Source organism: Carassius gibelio, chromosome B18 (genome assembly GCF_023724105.1).
Source record: "Carassius gibelio isolate Cgi1373 ecotype wild population from Czech Republic chromosome B18, carGib1.2-hapl.c, whole genome shotgun sequence".
Lineage (NCBI taxonomy): Eukaryota > Metazoa > Chordata > Actinopteri > Cypriniformes > Cyprinidae > Carassius > Carassius gibelio.
This window is the reverse complement of record NC_068413.1, coordinates 1,608,797-1,633,206: the sequence shown is the minus strand read 5'-3', so window position 1 is coordinate 1,633,206 and position 24,410 is coordinate 1,608,797. Positions and strand designations below refer to the sequence as shown.

The window sequence follows — 24,410 nt, the reverse complement described above, 5'->3', positions numbered from 1 at the left end:
TTTCAGAGAAACTCTAGTGAATACTAACCAGCCATATAAATACAAGGCAGTAAGCTTATTGGCTGCTTATACAGCATGAACCAATCAGATTGTGCCAAGTTGTTTAACTCTCTGAATATCATCAGTTACTTTAACACCTGTCAGCGTGAGTTTCATAACTGAACTATACATTCATAACTGAAACTAAACTAATTCTGCTGTAATGCAGCTCCAAAAAACCTTCAAAGAATAAACCCCAGCATTTGTGAACGGAGCATAAATCGAGACACACCTCAGGTGGCTAGTATGCTCAGTGTCTATAACCTCTTGATCTATATTGTTAATTGGATGCATTTGTCGTGCACTCATCCCCTCTGCTAAAGCGATCGCACGCTCTTCTGAAGCTCTGAGAATACATCGCTGACCTTTTCCTCCTGCACAGCTGCTGGAAGGTCACGCAGAGACGCTGCTCGTCTGTACAGTCTGCTATAGGTCTGTACGTTCTTCATGCATGGAATCACAAAATACAGAACCTTGACTCAAGCCATAACTTCTAGTCCCATTGCTATATAAGTAGGCGTTTAGTATGCAGTGTGTTGCAGATTTTCCTCCATGCATATTGTTTCCTTCATGTCATGTCGGCAGGTCTGTATTTACGACATCATAATTATCATGCTTGTGTGACCCAACTACATTGTGAGAATGATGAAATGCATAAAACATAAAAGACTTCATTTTGTGTTTCTAAGTGCCAAGATTTTTTTTTTTTTTTTTTTTTTTAGGGGAGAATATAAATATATGAAATTTCCCAGCGAGTCATTTATTCTGACCCAAATCACTTGAAAGCCCATCACATCCTAATCTTCTGAACTTCCCAGTTTGACTTGAAAGCAGCATATTTGTCATAGTCTTCTAAACCATTAACCTTAAGATTTCATGAATATCAAAAACACAGTCAAAAAGCTGATGAAAGAGAATCGCTACATTTAAAATCACACACTGCTATTCTGCTTGTAATATTTCTGCTGTATTTAATGACTTTCACAGTATGCAAATGCTTAGTATGCATTTGCCCAGCGTTATTTTAATAACATTGATATTGAATTAGATGTTACTTTTATATTTTCTGTTTTTATGTAAAAACCTAAACTAAATGGAAACGAGAAAGCTTGTTCTGGGAACTAGCAGAAATCAAATTTTATTTTTCTATTTTCATGTATTTATTTAGTCATTTCATGTGTATTTAAAGTAATGATTTTTGATTTCTTTTAATTTTGCTTTTCATTGTAGTTTTGGTCCTAATTGGTGATACGACAATAACCTATTGTGATTACGATGGTGATTTTTTTACTGTGAATACTGATCTGATCTGAGAACAGTGAGGATCACAGACAGAAATAATTTCCCTCACTATGACACAGTCAGAGAATCATCACACACAGAGAAACTATCCAGAGCCTCTGAATGCCAATTACACACCATCAAACACTGTCTCAATGCCTTTCCCAGCCTGAAACGGCGTTCCCAAGCAGGTCGGATCATGTTAGTGAATCACAGGAGAGCGCGGGGGGCCCGTCTCATTTCACTAGAATCCAGCGACGCCTCTGAGGTAATCAAGACAGACAGAAAATGAGGTTTACCAGAGTCTATTAGTAATTAAGGTTAATTGGGAAATGTATCTTAGCCTGTCGAGCTCGCTGTGTGTGTTGACCCTGTTAAAGATCCAATGAGCCTGGAGTTACAACATACAGACAAACACCATTAACACTACTACTGTAGGTTTGAAGATACTATAATAAAAGTATATTATGCTTATAATAAAGCATGACAACTTTTAGGCTGTAACAATGACAAATACACTAGCTCCGTGCATAAAATTACAAATTAATTGTGCCGAATGTGCACTTGTGCATTTCAAATCTTAAAAGTGTATTTTTAAAAAACTTAATATCAGATTGAAATTTTTGACCTTGAAATGAAGATGCAGTCACATGACGTGATGAAATAGCTAATGCTGCTGCCTATGAATATTATTGAGTAAAGTTTGGCTTTGTAAATCAGAGACTTTTAGACAGATTGACTAGTTTTGTCTTTGATGAGATGTAAGTTTGTCTCGTTATTATGGGTGTATGCTGTTTAGATTTTCAGAAGATCCTGAAACATGCAGTAGAGTTTTAAAATGCAAAGAACAGAGACAGTGAAACCTCCTGTGAATGCAGAATATATGTGAAATGTGGTTAGCTGACAAGCATGTTGATCTATAGATGCTCTCAGCAGGCAGTTTGAGATACTGTATCTGATGTGCATTTAAACCACTTTCTCTTTCTGTTTTATATTTATAAAAATAAAATAAAAAACAGGTTAACCTGTTTTAAAGCATGAAAACTGTTCAGTATGGTTTACAAGCTCTGAACCATTAACCAAGCATCTAAACTAAGTGTTTGAGATTGAAGCTTATTTCTGTAAACTGATATTGTGAATTACCTGGCCATTGACTGTTTCATGCAGCAGAATCTCTGATTAACATTTACATAAGTCATGCTTGTCAATCGTCTGATTGACAGCTCTTTTGACCTATAGCATCGCTGCTGTGCCCTTTGGGGGGCGGCAGCTTGGACAGGTGAGGAGGAGAGAGTTTGTGTGCAGGATTTAAATGAATTCAGTTCAGATAAGAGAGAAATTCATAAAAATATGATTCAGATATTTTGTTTAGGTGTAGGGAAATTTTAATTTCCAATTTGTCCAGTTGTGAGTATCATTGTGTAGACGTTCCCATTACTTTCCTGAAAGTGTTCTCTAAACTTCTGCATTTAAATTCTCGGAATGTTTGGAATCGTGAGCTTTTTTGAATATTTTTAAAATGCTGTTTGATCTTTGTTTTTTAGCTTCGGTTTTAGTTAACTATTATAAACCGAGTACCACCGAAAATATCTTCTTTTAACATTTTATATATGCTATTCTTGTCATAACCATTAATACACTTACATTAGCCAACATTAAATTACTGTATAGTCTATTGGTGAGTATTTATAAAGAATGCATTTCCTACAGTAGTAGCAGTATATACAGTACAGTAAAACTATCTGTAAAACATCATCTAATAAATAATCAAGCCAACATGACCTATGTGACATCTACAAAAACAGAAAAAGTTGTTTCAGAGATGGAGCAGGTTATCTGATTTCGATAAAAGACAAACATTCGTTTCTTTGGAATAAAATGCACGGATGAATCATTCACAGTAAGATCATGTTGACAGAAGGTTGACTTCAACACTATTTTAACAGCTTTGGTTTTGTAACATTAGCTAAAGGTTTTTGAATGTTAACTGTTAAGTGGACCGTGTGTGTGTGTGTGTGTGTGTGTGCTGTCAAACTCACCAACCGCAGCATCTGAGCCTGTTAAATGGATTTGTGTCTTTTGTTTGTGTTGAGTGGGAGCTGTGATTCACTCTCTTTATCAGAAACACAAAACAACAGCCACACTGCAACCTCATCCTGAATGACAGACTCCTCCTGACACCAGGCCTCTCTCTCAGTCTCTCTGACAGCATCTCTTTCTCTCGCACAGCTCAACAGCCTCCGTGAGACCTGCTTTTCACGCACCATCAAACCCGTCAGCGCTGAGGCACAGATACTCCTCTATACACACTGCCCAGAGTCTTTCAGCAGAATCACCTCCGCACACACAAAGCACTGGTCTAGGGATCGTTCTGTCTTTAAAGCCAACATTAAAAATTAAATAAATAATAAATATGAAGCAGCACAGCTGTTTTCAACACTGACAATAATAAGAAAAGTTTTACCTGCATATTAGAATGATTTCTGAAGCATCTTGTGACAATGAAGACAATAGTAATGATGCTGAAAATTCAGCTTTGCATCAGAGGAGTATGCAAAATATATTCAAATACATCATGGTTATTTTAAATTGTAAAAATATCTCACAGTTTTACCAGACCAGACTTGACTTAACATTCTTACCAAGACTGTATTTAACTTCTTAAAGTAATAGTTCATCACTAAATGAAAATGTGTTGAAAATATCCTCACTCTCAAGGCCGTCCAAGATGTGGATGATTTTGTTTCTTCATCAGATTTGTAGAAAAGTAGCATTCCATCCTTTCCTCGCTAATGGATCGTCTGCAGTGAATGGGTGCCGTCAGTGCAATTACTGGAGAAAACTATATCTTGGATATAGGACTTGTATTTTGGCCAGAAACAATGGTCTGAAGTTAAAATATGTTAATAATGGATTTGCTTCTTACAAATGCACAGCCTTTGCCTTCTCGATGGACTGGGGTGGAGTGCATTATTGTGATGTTTTCATCAGCTGTTTGGACTCTCATTCTGACGGCACCCATTCACTGCAGAGCACCCATTGCTTAATAAGTAATGCAATGCTACATTTCTCCAAATCTGATGAAGAAACAAACTCATCTACATCTCGGATGACCTGAGGGTGAGTACATTTTCAGCAAATGTTCACGGGCGAACTTGGTATAAACACTGGTCTTATTCATTTACATTACATTTATTCATTTAGCAGATGCTTTTATCCAAAGCAACCTACAAATGATGGCAATAGAGGCAATCAAACCAACAAAAGAGCAATGATATCTAAATGCTGTAAGTCTCTGTTAGCCTACCAGTATACAAAGCAAAGTAAAGGCATAATAAATAAAAAGAATGTGCTAGTGTCAAAAGGTAATTTTTTTAAAAGTCAAAAGAATAGAAAAAGATTATAAATCTGGACAAATATTCACAAATATTAAAACACAAACGCACAGGAGGCTAGCTACATTTTTCCAGTTGAACATTTAGTTTTATTTATGTTCTAGAAGTAAAATGAGTTTTCATGTTGACTTTAGGTGAATATCAGCAGTGAAGAGTCTTGAAGATACATCAGTTTCCATGTGGAAGTGTTTCTAAAGGTCAAAGGGGATTTTGACTAGAATGTGATCAGACTGAAATCACAAGTAATTTCCATTTAAGTGACATAAATGTCATTGAGTGTGTGTGTGTGTGTGTGTGTGTGTGTGTGTGTGTGTGTGTGTGTGTGTTTGTGCTGTGAAGAGAAGCTCAGTCAGCACAGATGGCCAGAGAGGGCATGAGCCCTGAAGTGTCACATACACACACACACACACACACACACACACACACAAACCACCTTCAGCTTCACTTTTAAAGACCCTTGTGCCTGGAAAACAAGACTTCCATACTTTGCAGTACCTGGACGCTGTCTCTCTATTCTTTTTTCTCTCTCTGTGTCTGTTTCCCCCCCAAAGTCTCTGTAAGCATTCACGTATCACTGGCTTTGGCAAACCACTAAACACACACACACACACACACACAGGCATGTCAACTTCATGGGTTTTGTCTTGTCAAGTGTGACAATCTGAATAAATCTTCAGGTTCAGTTCAGGTGAGAGAGTATACAGATTTCAGATTTTAGTATTCAGATGAAGTCAAAGTATGACTTCTGACTTCTATCATATCAGATGGATGGATGGATGGATGGATAGATAGATAGATAGATAGATAGATAGACAGATAGATAGATAGACAGATAGATAGATAGATAGATAGATAGATAGATAGATAGATAGATAGATAGATAGATAGATAGATAGATAGATAGATAGATAGATAGATAGATGGATAGATAGATGGATGGATGGATGGATGGATAGATGGATAGATAGAGAGAGATAGATGGATGGATGGATGGATGGATGGATAGATGGATAGATAGAGAGATAGAGAGATGGATGGATAGATATTATTATAAATTTACATATTAGTTTATTAGTATACATTTCTAAATAAATTTACTTTGCATATAAATAAATGTTTTATAAATTTGTATGCTTGACACTTGAAGCTGAATATATGTGAAACTTGGTGAACATTTAACAATGTAAATATATAATATTGATGATCATGTCAAGTGTTATCCGTATATCTAGAATATTTCTGGTTTGGTGTTGATAAAGTGGCATTCGAGCCGTAATGGGCCTGTGGCTGTACAGAATACAAACAGAGCTTGTTGGTTTTCTATAGAACGTGTTAATGAAGTTATTTGTGGAAGCAAATAAAGGCTCAGACAGAGGCGTCAGAGCATTTTGATTTAGCTCTTGTCATGCTGACACTTCCTGACAGAGTAACGGATCGTATGAAGTGATCAGCTCGCTGCTTCCTGCCTGTCTGCAGTCTGACTTTCTGTTTCTATTATTATTGTTCTCTTTATCTGTGTGCAGAGCGGCACATCATACCCTCGTCTGACAGCTCGCTTGTTGCTACGGGAAACCTCTCATTAAAACGTCTTGACGAGCACAGATGTTAAAGGCCTTGACGAGCAGATATTAAAGTAAACATGACTGAGATTTAGAGAAAGATACAGATGCACAGGAGTCTGGACGAGTCTGTAGCGGCGCACCGGTTGCTTCCTCGTCTTTTCTCGACCCCTGCGGTGAAAAGCGTCGTCCAGACATGGAGAGGAAATTCAGCTGATTCACAGAAGCTCTGAAAATCTGCTTTGAGAATAGGAAATAGGAAAACAACAGGCTGTGTGAGATGAGATGCCCACAGGGTTATAGATGGAGGAGGAATAGGACTTGATTGTTTGTGCATGAGAATAAAACATCAAATGAGCAAACGTGATGATTTTTAAAAGAGGAATGATTTATTAATGAATAAAATTATACTGATGCTTTCGTGTATTTTAGTTATGAACTGGAACTGATTTTGCGTATGCCATCTTAAGTGGTTTTCTTAATTAAAAGGAATGTATTTGCATAATGTTTACAGTGCCGTTCAAAAGTTTGGGGTCAGTGAGATAAAAAAGAAATATATATATATATATATTATTATTACTTTTATTCAGCAAGGATGCATTAAATTGATCAAAAGTGGCAGTGAAGACATAATGTTACAAAAAATTTCAATTTCAAATAAGTGCTGTTGAATTTTCAACATTGATAATCATCAGAAATATTTATTGAGCAGCAGATCAGCATATTTTCATGATTTCTGAAGATCATGTGACACTGAAGACTGGAGGAATGATGCTGAAAATACAGCTGTGCATCACAGAAATAAATTACATTTTAACATATATTCACATAGAAAGTCAAAGTTGTAATAATATTTTACAATATTACAGTTCTTACTGCATTTTCATAAAATAAATATATATGTGTGTGTGTGTGTTATGCATGCATTCAATACAGAAAAATAGCAATAAAATATTTTATAATTTAAAATGTAAAATATAATTTGTTCGGCAAAATTCAAACTCTATAAAATAGCGTAATCTTAATAATTATTTTCTTGATCAGAGTATTGCATCTCTCACTCAGCAACATGATTTGAGTATTGCATTATTCGCCTAACAACATGTTGACGTCAAACTATTGTCAGTTGTTGCCTGTGTGTAGTGTTCTAAGTGAGTCACACACAGGCTTCAGTGCGCTGTGTTAGTAGCCTATACATACAGCACACACTGAAGCAGCTCACTAGGGTTTGGAACAAAGGACAGAAGGGACAGAATGAGAGGGTGTGAGTATTCGAAAGGTTACACAGCCCCGAGTGATCAGAGGCGCTCAGACAGCGTGTGTGTGTGTGCAGTGGTCGGCCCGTCACTATTGATCAAGCACACTGTCATTACTCGCTCTCTTGCTGGAGGTCAGCCTTGTGCTATTTTTACGCGGCTCTAATTTTTTCTGTGTTTTTGTTCTCGCCACTTGCTTGAGTTGGTGTTTCAGCCCTCTGGGAAATGCCAGCGAATCACAGACACCACGGACAGGGAGGCAGAGCTTCACCTGACTGCACTGGGAGTTATTTTGGTCCAGGTGCGTCAGTCAGACGGGCGACGCTGTGCTCGGCGTATCCCATGGTGCCACTGGTCACCCTGCTGTCATTAGCACTCTGAGATCCAGAGGGAATAATCTCTGCTGTTCTAGAACATCACATCCACACCTGACACAGCGCACAGTGAGCACTACCAAACCATCAGATATAGGAGCCAAACATAGATTATATTAAATATACACTTTATATACGTTATTTATATTATGATATATATTACATAGCATTTAATTATGAGTTGCAAATGTGTGTGTGTGTGTGTCATAAACAACATTGAGGACATAAACAAGTGTATACACACACACACCCACACCCACACACACACACACACACACACACACACACACACACACATATTTTTACTAGTTTTAAGCAATATTTAATAATTGTTTAACAGTTTAAATATATACAAAAATAATATATACAAAATGTTAAATATAGATTTAACAAAATAGTAGATTTAAAACATATAGATTTAATAAAATCGTACATATTGCTTAAGTTATCTGAATTATTTGTAAGCAATATTAAATATTTTGTAAAATAATATTAAATATTATTTAAAATAATATATTCTGAATATCAAAAATTGCTATAATAAATAAAATATTTAGCATATTATACTATATGTATTTTTGTTTTCATTATTTTATTAAAATAATTAATGCAAAATTCATTTGGGGGGAAAAAAACATGTGTTTCACAATTCACTTAACAGGGATAAATAATTATTTACAGGGATACATTCATTTTTTAGATTCACGCTTGCATCAAAATTAGAAATTCGAATTCTGGATCCTGTTTGTTACGGGATGTTGTTGTCTCTATTAAATTTCATTGCTATTCCAGGAGTTGAATTGCAATTGAAAGGCCTTCTCAGTGGCACTATTAATGATACAGGCCAGCAGCACATACAGACACAGACAAAGAGACAGCACGGGCATGAAGCCCAGCATCACCAGAGGGCAGCTAACACAAAAAAGATTAGAAATTCTGCCGGAAACACAGAGCCTGCAGCACACTCAGACTCACGTGTGTGTGTGTGTGTGTGTGTGTGTGTGTGCGGCCTGAATGAAATGAATGGAAGAGCCTGCGGTGCTGGAGAGGGAAGCGCTGCTGTAATATCACGCAGGCTCTGGGTGTTTTTGCCCAAGATCTTGGATCTGACAGCCGAGAGCAGCTCTGAATTCAGCTCCGCTCTTTCATTCGCCGGCTCGCTGTGTATAAATCGGGTTTGTTGATCTGCCTTTGACAGCGAATCGGTCTGATCCTGACCTGTCAGATGGCAGGTGTCAACCTGCGTCAGGAAAACCTCTTTGAAACTGTAGCTGCGTGGATACGAGACACTCATAATTTATTGAAATACGTTTTAAATAGGTTTGCTGATAGTCTGCAGGCTGCGCCAAACTCACATCACCGCTCATCTCAGCACTTTAAATTATGTTTGTATATTAGTATTTAAACATAAATATGTTCAACTAAACCTAACGTTTTTGTATACTTCATAAAACACTTCTGAACCACAAAAAAACAGCAGACGGGCTGAATGAAAACGCAAATTCTCTCTCTGACAGCAGGTGGCGCTTATGGAACAGCAGCGATGCAGTGTTTTCTTGGTTACCTCTGTAAACAAAGCAGTATTGCGCTTATAAATACTACTTTAGTATGCATTATACAGAGGCAAGATGAAAACAAAATACCTCTTAAACTTTTCTAAAGACTTTCAGTGTCCTTCAGAGATGCATTCATATAAACTCCCAACCCCCAACTCTATCGTGATTTGTTTAATATCTCAAGCGACATATATCGTCACATATTTTTATTGATTTTCAACCGGCTCAAGGTTCATCAAAACACTCCCAAAAACAGGTGATTGATGTCAGATTATGCATTCATTCATTTTCAACTCTTTACTAAGCATCACTGTTAATATTGCTCATATTGTTAGTTTATAGGTTTTGAAACAACCCCTAACTCACTTTAATTACCTTAAAGTGTGCATCTTGTTAAAAAAGCTATTCAGCTGCATCACAAGTGCTCAGATTTACGATATTCAGTCTTTCAAAAAAGGGAAAAGTAAGTAGAAAAGCCACATCATGCAGCGATGAGTTTTGTGCATGCAAACATCTTCGGAAAATGTACCGATCTACTTTTCTTTTGAAGCCAGAAGAGGATGACTTGATGTTATTAGGCCGTTATCATATTTGACTGCTTTAACATAATGTGCATGAGCTGCAGGAACGCTCTCGTACGAGGTTAAAATCTCTGCCCTTCAGTCAGAAGATATGAAGATCTCCAGTGTAAATCAAGCGCATCATCCTTCCCAGCATGCATGGGGAATGACAAGATGTTTTCTCAGCCCTCCCTCTCAGCGCGTGTCAGGTGTCTGCATCCGCTCTCTCTGTTGTTGTTTCAGTGCAATGTTTGAGGAGCGTCTCTGAAGATGCAGCAGTGTGCGTGTGAGCGAGTTTCTATAGGTCAAGGGCTCTTTTGCATTTTAATCAACTGCTTGCCAATTAACAGCTGTGTTTAAGTTTGCTGCACGGGTTTAATTTATTTAGCCCATGTCTCACTTCTGACTGGAACATTTGTTTACAGAACCCAGTCGCAACGTACAGCTGGAGCATTCGTACGCAAACAACATGTGCTTCTGCTCTGTGTGATTGTGCCTTATTAGAAATGAGTTCACGAATGTACAAAACTGAAATCAACTTCAAATCCATTCCAAATCGATTGCAATCGATTAAGTAAATATTTCTTTATATTTTCTAAAATAGGTCCACTAAAATTATGCTCACAAAGGTTGCATTGATTTGTTTAAAAATACAGTAAAAATAGAAAAATTGCTAGATATTATTACTATTCGATATAGCTGTATATTGACACTATATAACTGTTTTCTATGAATATGTTAAAATGTAATTGATTGCTGTGATGCATCATTCAGCATCTTCAGAAATCATTCTAATATGCTGATTTGCTGCTTAAAAAACATTTCTGATTATTGTCAATGTTGAAAGCAGTTGTGCTGCTTCTATCAAAAGTTTGGGGTTAGTATGATCTATTTTTTAAATAAATTTATACTTTTATTTAAAAAGGATGCATTAATCAAAAGTGACGGTTTAAAAGATGTTTATAAACGTTTTCTATTTCAAATAAATGTTGTTCTTTTGAACCTTCTATTCATCAAAGCATCCTGAAAATTAAAATGTATCAAGATTTCTACAAAAATGTGAAGCAGCACTGTTTACCACATTGATAATTATCAGAATTTTTTTTTTGAGCCGCAAATCAGCATATTTTCATGATTTCTGAAGATCATGTGACACTGAAGAGTAAAGCAGTGATGCTATTTAAAAATTCAGTTTTGATCACGGAAATAAATTACATTTTAACATTTATTCACATTTCTAAACACTTATTTTAAATTGTAATAATATTATAAATTTTTTATGTATTTTCGTCAAATAATTACAGCCTTGGTGAGACTTCATTACAAAAATCTTGTGTATTTTTGATTTCAAATAAAATTGCTCAAATTTAATTTATTTTATTCTGGCTGCTCATAATACTAGCACTTTAAATATGCAGTGAATTCTTGCTGACGTGCAGTTGCATATTTAGCTGTTTGGATGTGTTTTTTGCTTATGATGAAGCAGTATTACAGTGATCTTGGAGTAAGAGAGAACATCAACGCTTCAGGCAAAATCCCAGAAGTCTCTGCTCTCTATCCGCAGCACACCACACAACATCTCATGTCAAAACATTCGAGAACTAAGAAGCAGAAGTCACTCTCCTCTGAAATTAGTGCTCACACTTAAACTAATGAAGAAGTAGACAAATGTATTTATCATGAATATTCATAACCCTGATGCAAGACGGGTGACAGTGATGAGCATAGCCTCTCAGATGCACACAAGAAACCAAAACACTATTTATAACCATGTGAACGTGGTTTTGTTATCAAGGTGTATGTGTGCGCATCTGTGTTTCTCACACATTTCATGCATTCAGATATGAATATGTAAAGGATGTATGGTTTTACTTGTGCTGGTCTTTGTCAATTCACAACATGCACGCCACTTATAGGAATCGTTCACCTAAAAACAAAAATTTGCTAAAATTTTACTCTTTTTAGAAATGTATCATTGCATCACTTGATCATCAATGAATGCTCTGCAGTGAATGGGTGCCGTCAGAATGAGAGTCCAAACAGTTGATAAAAACATCACAAGTAATCCACATCACTCCAGTCCATCAGTTCACATCTGGAGAAGCCAAAAACTGAAACAAAATTAAAATACGAGTTCGAAAAATCCATAATAACAATTCCTCCAGTGAAAAAAGTCCATCTCCTGTTTGTCTCTCACAACAAAATCCACCCACATATTTACTTGGAGAAGCAATATTATGGACTATGGATGGATTATGGATTATTGGTGGACTGGAGTGCTGTGGATTATTTGTGGATTATTGTGATGTTTTTAACAGACCCTTATTCTGACGGCACCCATTCACTGCAGTGAGTTTGGTGATGGAATTCTACATTTCTCCAAATCTGATGAAGAAACAAACTCTTTTGATATTGTTTGCAATATCATGTGTGTGTGAGTGTGTGTGTGTGTGTGTGTGTGTGTGTGCATGTGCATGTGAGTGCTTTTCGATTACACATTTGAAGCATGCAAGGTCACATGGTTACACATGGAAAACTGTAATTAGTGAATGTTTCTCATTCGCTCTGTAATTACAGAATAAGCGCTTTGAAATGCTTGAGATTGTTTAAATGGAATCAGAAAGACACAGCGTGTGGCCTTTATGTCTGTTGTGCACACACACACACACACACACACACTTGGGGCTGTTCACACAAGACGTGTTTTTGTATTCTGCTTGGTCTTGGGATGCATTTTTAAGATGGCATTTTTTATGCAGAATCCATTATGCATATCTTTATTTTTACTCTTTATTCTCTTCTCAAGCACAACTAATCTGTCTCTCTGTCTGTCTGTCTCTCCGTCTGTCTGTCTTTCAGGAGTGAAGTTCAGAGGAACCACTCAGTCCAGACAGGTGAGATCATGCAGATGTTCTTCTTTGTTCTTAAACTTTGCATTCTTCACTATGGGGCTCTTCAGAAACACATCTGAGGCAGATTGCTGGGCTGTAACCTGCAGTCACTAATCAAATGAACCCTGACTTCATAACGAACTAATCACCTCGTTATTACTGGATTTATAATTATTCAATTCATTGACTTTATTGCACCTTAATGAATTCAAATGAGAGAGTTAAATTGATATTTGCCACAGGCGACGTGTTTTTGGAAATCAGGTGTCGTTGAGAATTAAGCAGAAATCCTCGTCAATTAGCGGATTAGAGAGATTCAGAGTGAGTCACAGAACACAGATGAGCTTTAATGAGACACATTCATCCTGCGATCACAAACAGGTGACTGGCGCCATCTGATGGCTACAAAACATACTGAGACACCAGCCAGACCTTTCCAAATTATATTTAGGCCATGCATCATTATGCATTATAGATTAAATATCAACATTGTCACGTTTTCTGTCGATGCATTATATATTTTATTAAAATGTTGCTTTTAGGATTTCGTTTTTTACATTTATCTATTCATTCCTTTTATATATATATATATTATTATTATTTATTTAATTTTTTACATCTTCCTTGCTTTTAGGATTGTTCATTTTTATTTATTTAATTGGTCATACTTTATTTTAGGGTCCAATTCACACTATTAACTAACCATTAACTATAACGTTTGCCTCAATTAACTCCTTGTTTGCTGCTTATTAATAGTTTATAAGGTAGTTGTTAAGTTTAGGGAATTGGGTAGGATTATGGATGTCATGCATTATATGTACTTTATAAGCACTAATAAACAGCCAATATGTTAATAATAGACATGCTAATAAGCAGCTAGTTATCAGTGTGAATTGGACCCTATACTAAAGTGTTACCATTTAATTTTTTATTACACTTCCCTATTAAAGGCATCGATCAATATTTTAAGTTATATTAAAATCCATTTATATATATATATATATATATATATATATATATATATATATATATATATATATATATATATATATATATATTATTATTATTATTATTATTATTATTTTTATTTATTTTTTTAATTCCCTTTACTTAAATGCATCCATCTTTTTTAGTTTCTCATTATTGTAATAGTAGCCTAATTAAAATCATCCTATCTGAACACAATGCTTTTGTTTTAATTAAATGTGAATTTAATTCAGGGCAATAAATACCATGTATACGCATAAATGAATTGCTTCATATTTAAAATATTACAATTTTTAAAAAAAATATTTTAGACAATGAAAATTTGGAGTAAATTCATTTACAATCTCTAAATGAATTTTTAATAATTAAACATATTTTTTGAGAGAGAGTGAGAGAGAAGTAAAACAAAGTAACTACTCTTAAAATGTCAATATTAATTAATTGTAAAATTATACAAAATTAATTTCAATAATAGTTTATAAACAATTAATTTATTCTTCTTTTCTGGTGCAACAGAATTAAACATGTTCCTCTTATAATGTCAGAATGCTTCATGGGTTTGTTTTCTCTCTCTCTCTCTCTTTCTCTCTCTCTCTCTCTGTGTATGTGTGTGTGTGTGTTTAAAGGAGCAGTGCTCTCAGTTCAGTGAGGTCGTGGGCAGCGTCTCGGCTCGGATCAACCATCATTCAGAGGAGAGCGACGTTGACCCCATCTCACCGATGCAGCTGCCAGACTCCCAGTGGAAGCGTCAGGCCGCCACGCCGGGGTCCCGAGAGCACGACCCGGGCTCTCAGCGGGTCACAAAACGTCACCGGAAACTATTAAAGACCAGCCCGGTGCTGCGACCCCACACGAACTCTTCCCTGCAGAGCTCACGCCGTCTCTCTGACGTCCAAGAGTCCCGCCGGCGGATCGTACGCGAGGTCTGCGGGAAATATCGGAGTAATATTTCACGGACGATAACGCCGCATCTCGTCTCGCGGATTTACGTGGAGGACCGTCACAAACTCCTGTACTGCGAGGTGCCTAAAGCCGGGTGCTCCAACTGGAAGAGAGTCCTGATGGTTTTAGCCGGCGTCGCCAACTCGACACGGGAAATCAATCACGTGGCCGTTCATTACGACAATCACCTGAAACGCCTGGACAGCTTCGACCGGCAGGGCATCACGAAGCGTTTAGAGACCTACACCAAAGTCCTCTTCGTCCGAGAGCCGATGGAGCGACTGGTGTCTGCGTTCAGGGACAAATTCGAGAGTCCTAATTCCTACTACCATCCCGTCTTCGGAAAGCCCATCATCTCCAAATACAGGGTGAATGCATCGCAGACGGCTCTGAAGACGGGGAGCGGCGTGACCTTTCGAGAGTTCATCCACTATCTTTTAGACGTGCATCGTCCCGTGGGAATGGACATCCATTGGGAAGCGGCCGACCAGCTCTGTAGCCCCTGCCATCTTCACTACGACTTCATCGGGAAGGTCGAGACCTTAGAAGAAGACGCCAACTTCCTTTTACGAAAGATCGGTGCGCCGGAGAACCTGTCGTACCCCTCGTTCAAAGACGGGAACCCCAAAGCGGCCAGAACTTCCACTCAGATCACACAGCATTATTTCTCGCAGCTGAACGCGTCTGAGCGCCAGCGGGCGTATGACTTCTACTACATGGACTACTTGATGTTTAACTACTCCAAACCTTATAAAGACCTGTACTGACGCTCATGCTTTAACCCCTTGTTACCTGTCCGTCGTCTGATCAGTGCTTCAGAGACTAATTCGACTCATTTATAATTACACAGTCTCATCCTCTTTGGAGATTCAGCTGTCGATAACCCGGAGCACATCACACCTTTACATAAATTGCTCTTTATTTGCCATTAAATAGTCTGAGTTGTGTCCCAATCCGGCTTGACTCGACAAGTTACCAGTGACTTGCTCATCTACCACAACTGAGCCTAGTGTAAAATGTTTAGTATACAAATAAATTAATGCAACTGTAAGAGATTGGGGTCAACTAGGGTTTTAAATTAAAAATGAAGTAATACTTTTATCCATCAAGGATGCATTAAATTGCTACAAAATTGACAGATTTAAAAGATTTATATTAGAATCGATAAAGTGATATAAAAGAATATTAAATCCATTTTAACATATAATTTTATATATACACATTTTCTCAAATTCTCTTTACTTAATTAAATGCATCCATATTTTTAGTTTCTCATTATTGTAATAGTAATTAAGTAAAATCATCCTATCTGAACACCATGATTTTGTTTTGATTAAACTTGAATTGAATTCAGTTCAATAAATACTATGTAGACGCATTAATTAATTACTTCATATTTAAAATATTATAATTAAAATATATATATTTTACATTTAATGAGAATTTGGGGTAAATTCTCAATTTGGGGTAAATTAATTTATAATTTCCAAATGAACTTTAAATAATTAAAAATATTTGTTGAGAGAGAGTGAGAGAGAAGTAAAACAAAGTACCTACTCTAATAATGTCAATATTAATTTATTTAAATTTATTAAAATTAATTTCAATAATAGTTTTAAAACAATTAATTTTAAAATATTTTTTCTTTTTTTCTGGTGCAACAGAATTAAACATGTTGCTCTTATAATGTCAGAATATATAGAATTTTAAATTAAAAGAGATTAATACTTTTATCCATCAAGGATGCATTAAACTGATACAAAATTGACAGTAAGGATATTAAAAAAATTATATTAGAAATAAATTATGTCCTTTTTAACGTTTTTCTTCATCAAAAAATCCTGAAAACAAAAACCTTTTACAAATATTTTTCTTCACATTAAAATATTTTTTGGTAAAACATTTTTTGGTGGTGTGAAATTTAACTCTCTCCATATATAGTTAATTTACTTATCACTGAAGACTGGAGTAATGATGCTGAAAATCACAGAAATAAATTACATTTTAACATATACTCATATAGAACACAGTTGTTTTAAATTGTAATAATATTTAACAATTTATCCGTATTTTTAATCAAATAAATGCTGCCTTATTGAGCAGAAGAGACTTAATTCAAAAACATTAACAAATCTTACCAACCCCAAACATATGCAGTGGGCTTTTGGACCAATGAGGTGTCAGTGTAGGCGGGGCTTCACTAACTTGTAACCAAGTATTAAACAAAATATCTCTGTTAAGGACAGAAACTGCCCATCTCTTACAAAAATACCACGGTATTATTATTGTCAGCAAGGTATTCTTTGCAAAAACGAAGTATATATATATATTACTGTAAGAAGTTCACTCACTTCCCTTTCGCAAACACTCAATCCTCCACCACTAACTACACTGATATTTTCAGATAAATCTATAATCTATCTATAATTGTAAAAAGGGCATTCAGAGGACTCTATTTTTCTATGTAGCCTATTTGTAAAACAGCTTTAGATGTGATTGAAGCTTTTGTGCAAATTCATCTCTGAAGTCACTGACCATCTGTTGGGTTTCTGCACTAGATCTTTAGACCATGTTTATTAGACTAGGACGTGTGTGTGTGTGTGTGTGTGTGTGTGTGTGTGTGTGTGTGTGTGTGCAACACTATGCTGATGTGTGTACGTGAGTTTCTTTCCAAACACAGCACATTAAATGACTATATAGAACTGAACAGATTTTATTTATCCAATGCAAAGTACACCGTTTAAGAGCTATATATGGTGAGCATAATATATTTCTATTTTGTTTTATTTTATTAGAGATCACAGAGAGTAGATTTATGTCATATGAAGACTGAGTCAGCTTTATAACCGCGAGCATCTCTTCTGTCACCCGCTTCCCTCACACTTCTTTAAGAATACATTTATAAATATATATATATATAGATCTATATGATATCACACATACAGAAACTGGTGAATGTATAACTGTTGTTAGTGCAAAACTGTACAAATCCATATGATCTATACGCCCTTTGCCTTATTTGACACTGCCAGTGTTTCAGGAAGAGCTGCAGTCGCAGGCTGACAGTGAATAAACATTTTGTCTTTGGCTTTTTTTGTCTTTTTTATGTGTCTTAAATGTGTTTTCTGAGCAGTGAACATCAGGTGAAATGGATCATTCTGCTCTACTGTAAGAGATGTAAAACATGTTTAGACAAATGCACATTATTTTATGAATAAATGCAACAGTATATCTTAATATTTAAAATATTTGTTATGTTAAAATATTAATATATGTTAAAAAAAATTTTTATGTATTGATGTTATAGTAATTTCTATACTTCGATATACATACTGTACAGACCAAAAGTTTGGAAACATTACTATTTTTAATGTTTTTGAAAGAAGTTTCTTCTGCTCATCAAGCCTGCATTTATTTGATCAAAAATGCAGAAAAAATCTGTAATATTGTGAAATATTATTACAACTTAAAATAATAGTTTTCTATTTGAATATACTTTAAAAAAATAATTTATTCCTGTGATGCAGCGCTGAATTTTCAGCATCATTCCTCCAGCCTTCAGTGTCACATGTAACATCAGTCGATCACATGATCATTTAGAAATCATTCTCATATTCTGATTTATTATGAGTGTTGGGAACAGTTCTGCTGTCTAATATATTTGATCAATAAAAGGTTAAAAAGAACTGCATTTATTCAAAAAAACAAAAAAATCTAATAATATATTTTCTTTACTATCACTTTGTATCAATTTAACACATCCTTGCTGAATAAAAGTATTGATTTTATTAAAAAAAAAAAAAAAGAAAAAGAAAAATTACTGACCAGTAGTGTATATTGTTATTACAAAATATTGATGTTTTAAAAACATAGCTTCTTTCTTTTCTTTACTTTTTATTCATCAAAGTATCCTAAAAAAGTATCACATGTTCTGAAAAAATATTAAGCAGCAGAACTGTTTCCAACTTTGATAATGAATCATCATATTAGAATGATTTCTAAAGGATCATGTGATAATGATCCTAAAAATTCAGCTTTGCATCACAGAAATAAATGATCATTTAAAGTATAATACATTTAAAAACAATTATTTTAAATTGTAATAATATTTCACAATATTACAATTTTTTCTGTATGTTTGATCAAATAAATGCAGGCTTGATGAGCAGAAGAAACTTCATTAAAAAAAAGTAATGTTTCCAAACTTTTGGTCTGTACTGTAGGTACATTTTATGTTTTACAATATATATATATATATATATATATATATATATATATATATATATATATATATATATATATATATATATATATATATATATGTGTGTGTGTACACATTTTATAATGTAAATGTGTTAACTCTATGTTGTATTTTAATTTAAGTAGAAAAAATGCTTAATGTATACTTTTTAATATAAATTATTTTGAAGTTTGAGTTCAAGATTAGGTAGCCTACTAGAAAATATATATATTTTTAATTTTTTTATATAAATATGTAAAATTTATATTATTTAAAAAATATGAAAAATCTATTTTATATATTTATTAATGTTTAGAGATCACTATTATTATTACTCAAATTAATTTCAGCAAAAACCCAAACATTGAACATTTACTCATCCTAACCATATTTTCACATCAGTTTTATATAATTTCATCGTGATGGCATATTCTGTGTCAGCCGGACGTGATGTGTTTTCATTTTGTTTAAGGGTCAATCATTTTTGTGTAAATCCCTGTGGAGCCGCTAAATCATGTTGGATGAGGTTCTTCTGACGCTGCGAGATGAAACAAACACTTTGATTGATTTGACAACAGCTGAATCTGTAAGTAAATCACATCAGCTCCTGAGGACACAAACACACGCCTCGCATATCAACGAGTCTTCACAGCAAACAAATACATTTACTCCGTCTTCAAACCGTTTAGGAGATGTTTTATGATGGCAGGGCGACATTCACGAATGCTGTTTAACCCGATCTCATGAATGTGTGTTTCATTGCCACGATTTTCTATTTTGCATGGCCTATACTTGTATGCACAAACTGACTTTTTGGCATGCATATGATTCACAGTTGTTTAAAGGTGTGGACTAGGTGTGTATTATATGCACGCCAACAAAGTGCATATCCCATAGGCAATGCATGATAATTCAGACCAACTTTATACAGAAAACAAAACCCTTGACGACAGTCTGAGAGAAACTGAGAGTTGTTAGACGGGCAGAGACTGAGTCGGATCTCATTTAAAGTTGAAGGAGTCTCACAGGAGAAGTCAAGTGCTGGATGAGAAACTTCTCAACTTTCTGCTTTCTGACAACTTTCAGTTTGCACAGAAAAGCATTTGCACTCGTCTCTCAATCTGTAAACGTATGTAATGCACTTCTATTTACATGCATTTTTTATAAACACTTAGTCATTTAGTAGACCCTTTTAATCAAAGGTGAAGCATGATAACTGAAAGCAGACTTCTCTTGTTTTGTGTGAAGATCTGAGTGCTCTGTTAGGTTTATATTCAGTGAGCAAAATATCCTTTAGTGTTCTAAAATCCAAAATAAAACTCTCTTGTAACACAGATGGCTATGTACTTTCAATCTACAAATCACATCATAGATTAAAAATAATAACTAGAGTTTACGATAGATTTAAATCCACCTTCTTCTCCTGCCTGATAACATTGCTGTTGCCTGCTGGTTTTTATAGACAGCTCTAATGAAAACACTTAATTAGTTAAATAATTACATAAATCAATTAATTCATAAAATAATTAATTTAGTTCATTGTGTGTTAAGTGATTGATTTTACTTAAAACACATGACACAAGCACTAGTATTTAATAGTATTCAAGTGTTTATGTATTTTTTTAAATGGTACTATATTTCTAAAAAAAAAAAAAAATCAATTTGTTTTGTAAGTTTGGAATCTTTTTTTAATTCTTAATGCTTTTACGAATTATTCACCAGCAGGTGTCGCCAGCATGTGCTGTATCAAGTGCTTCGAAACATCATTTTTCAATTGATTCAATGCTTCGAAAAGCTTCGTATTGTTTCTATTCACATCCGGGGCACAAGTGACTGAAGTGTGAAGGTGTAATGATGAACAGTAGCCACAAGGTGGCAGCACTGCTGCGTGAATCTGCGCTCTGGCGCTGTTGAGCTGCATTCATTACATCATAGACTATTAGTCAAAGCTGACAGGCTTCGATCAAAAAACGGTTAATAAGAAGTGGACTATAGACTCCTAAACACGAAAAGGACAGAAGAGGCACTTGACTTTTCAATTCAATTCAATATTAATCTAATAGGCTAACTCAAAATCCATCAGGAGAAAACACACTGTAAAACATTTCCATGTACTTCATCTTAAAAAGTTTAAATGCTGCCTTCAATTTTGAATATAGGCCTAATTAATAAATATTATTAATAGTAGTTTTTTTCTAGAAATATATTAACAAAAATATTAAACTGTATTATATTGACTGCTGGAATACATCAAAAGTATGACGTCATTTTGATTATGATTAAGATTAAAAGGCAAAATTATGACACAAAAAAATCAATGAGATGAAAAGTCAAAATTACGGCAACTGTGATAAGAAAAGGCAACTTATGTCAACTTTATTTCCTCTAATAAATATAAGACTAATTTCATAAATAGGACTTTTTATGTAAGAATTTGGATTCTTGATCTTATAAATGACTTAATATGTCATTATTTTGGTTTTTCATTTAGTAAGTAGAATTTTTTATGTCATAATGTAGTGGCTGTATTGTAATTTGCATATGATTGTCATATGATGAGAAGGAAGAGCTTTTGGTGGAGCATCTGCGGGAGGTTTGAGGTTCCTCTGCGCTCCATCAGTCACTCTGAATGACTGCTGTGGGGGGGGGGGGTCAAACCTTCCCATCAGCCCACTGGAGAGACGATGAATGGATCTGCCTTACAGCACTGCCTCCTCAGGAGCCAATCAGAGAGCAGATATCAGAGACACGCCCACTGACTGACAGACAGGTGTGAGAGGATGCACATGGATCTGATATTTGATTGACAGGTGATGTCATAATTATGGATTTTAATCCCATAAATTATTTATTTCATTTTGACTTTTCATCTCATAAATGTAACATTTTATGTCATAATCATCACTTGTATTTTTATTCTTCGCATTTATTTTATTCTTCTATTTTTATTCTTTCATCGCATACATACAATTGTCCTAAATATTGATTTTTATGTCCGCATTTAATATCTCATGATTTGGATTCATGTCATAATCTCATAAATAAAACGTAATTCTTACTTTCTTTCAGAATTGAGATTTTCATAAACAGGACTTAGTCTCATTAAAATGATTTCTGACATAATTATGGAGTTTTATTTAATATTTGTTACTTTTTATAAAGCAAACATTTTTTCTCATAAATATTGCATAATTATAAATGTTTGTCATAATTTGGATTTCCATCTAATAGGACATCTATGTCATTATTTTATGTCATAAATAAGGATTGTTATCTCATAATTCAGACCTGTGTCATAATTATTACATTTAATACTAAGTATTACTGTAATTATCGTATATCATAATTATGAGTTTTATGCCATATGTTTGATTTATATGTATATCTTTTTTAATAATTACATATAAAATAAAATGACACAGAAATAAGTAAATTAATAAATTAAATAAATTATATATATATATAAAATGTTTTCCTTTTATGTGATGTCTGAGTTCGTATTAATAAATAAACTCAACAGAAAGTAGAACAACGCTTATTTTAAGAGTGACATTTAATTAAATAGAAAGTCTTAAAATGAATAAATTGCTAATTAAATAAAATGTATTTCCTCTTGTTTTATCTCTGTCTACATTAAAAAAAAAATATTTGTGCATAATAAAAACATCTCCATAATAACACCCGCATCTGTCTCATTAATACGACTGGAAATATCTGCTGGATAAACTCCAGCACACATCTGTAGAAACACATGCATACTTCCTCTGACAGAGACATAAAGATACACACGGCGTCCGGAACAGAAAGATTATTGAATAGGCTCAGATAAGCGTAAAATAATAATAGGAGATGCTGAAAATAGAGCAGCGTGGAGGCAGTGAGTTGGGGCTCAGAGCTTCCGGCGTGACTATTAACGACACCTGCTTTAGCGCCCGAAGGCCTGATTGTTATTCTTATAGGGTCATGCATTAATGCATATGCGCTCATTTACATACACGCCCCCCTCGCCGTCTGCATTCCCATATCTGAGTGATTACGCCTTTTGCTGGCTATAATACAATAGCAGCATTAGTCAAAATATCAAAAAACAGTTGATTATGGCATGCTGCAAATATGGCATCCATCACTGTGACATTTAAAGAAAGGCAAAAAACAAAGATTGGATGTGTTTCCTCATCAATATGGAGATGCTGCGTTAATTTTTGAAAAGCCATTGTTGGCTTTTATTATTTTATAGGAGCGCTGCATGCCGTCGCCCAGAGCCATGGATTCATCAGAGACAGATGCACAACGATGAGCTCGAGAAGCCTTTCTGATGTTCATCTGAGGAACAACTCAAAGCACCAGATCAAATATATAATACACCATGGCAGAAATGTGAAATCCACAGTCAATTCATAAATGTGGACTGGCCATAATTCACTGTTGTGTTCTGCAGAGCTGCTTTAGAGCTGAACTGAAGTTGTTTATAACATCAGCAGCACTTTTATTAATAAACTGACTCCACTGTCTTCAGAAGAGATGCTTAACTCTATTTGTTTTAGAATTGATTAACTTCACAGTTATTGAACTGAACTGAATCAACACAGCAGAATTTGGATTTGTCTCATGTTTGCAAACATTATTGCATGCATTATTGATTCTTTTTGAAGCTGATTTGAATCTACCTTTATTGTTTGCAATGCAAATTAAATTAGCAATTCAAAGAAATTAAACAATAGAACAATTGCATAATAATTGCAATATTGTGACGTTTTGTCATCGGCTTACGGCTAATTAAAAAATATACTCAACGCAATTTCTTATTTCTCTGTATTTTTCTACAGACTAAACGTTAATTGTGTAAATCTGTAATTAATTCCACCACATAAGTAAAAAAATCTGGATTTGGTTAAAAGTCATAATTACATATGATACAAAATAGAAATTATAAAAAAGTCACAATTATGATATTAAAAGTGGTCATAATGACACAAAAAAGTTATGATTCTTGAGATGAAAAGTCAAAATCGTGTCATAAATCCAAATTATGATACTAGAAATGGACAAAAAGATGACAATTAGGATATATTGCATGACTGTTTATATGAGATAAACAGTCAAAATTATGACAGATCCAAATTGGCAAATTGAAATCACAGCATAAAAGGTGTTAATTAGGATTATAATGAACTCAAATATGTTTTATTTGAGCTGAAAAAAATTGCTGAGATAGTCAAATTTATGAGAACAAATTATGACAAAAAAAAATATATATATATATATATATATATATATATATATATATATATATATATATATATATATATATATACATTTTATGTTTTCAC

At 34.5% G+C, this 24,410-nt stretch overlaps 1 protein-coding gene across 3 annotated transcripts in view; it reads left to right on the top strand.

Annotated features, from left to right (window-relative positions):
- The window catches only part of LOC127977714 (carbohydrate sulfotransferase 8-like), a 148,139-nt gene extending 130,211 nt beyond the window's left edge, over positions 1-17,928 (top strand). For 2 of the 3 annotated variants that reach the window (XM_052582738.1, XM_052582739.1), the window contains exons 3-4: positions 12,877-12,914; positions 14,525-17,928. In XM_052582738.1, the coding sequence (XP_052438698.1) occupies positions 12,877-12,914; positions 14,525-15,607 (1,121 nt within the window). In that variant the 3' untranslated portion in view covers positions 15,608-17,928. The remainder of the gene's footprint in view (positions 1-12,876; positions 12,915-14,524) is intronic. The other variant, XM_052582740.1, reaches the window with a different exon arrangement.
- The last annotated feature ends 6,482 nt before the right edge of the window (positions 17,929-24,410 follow it).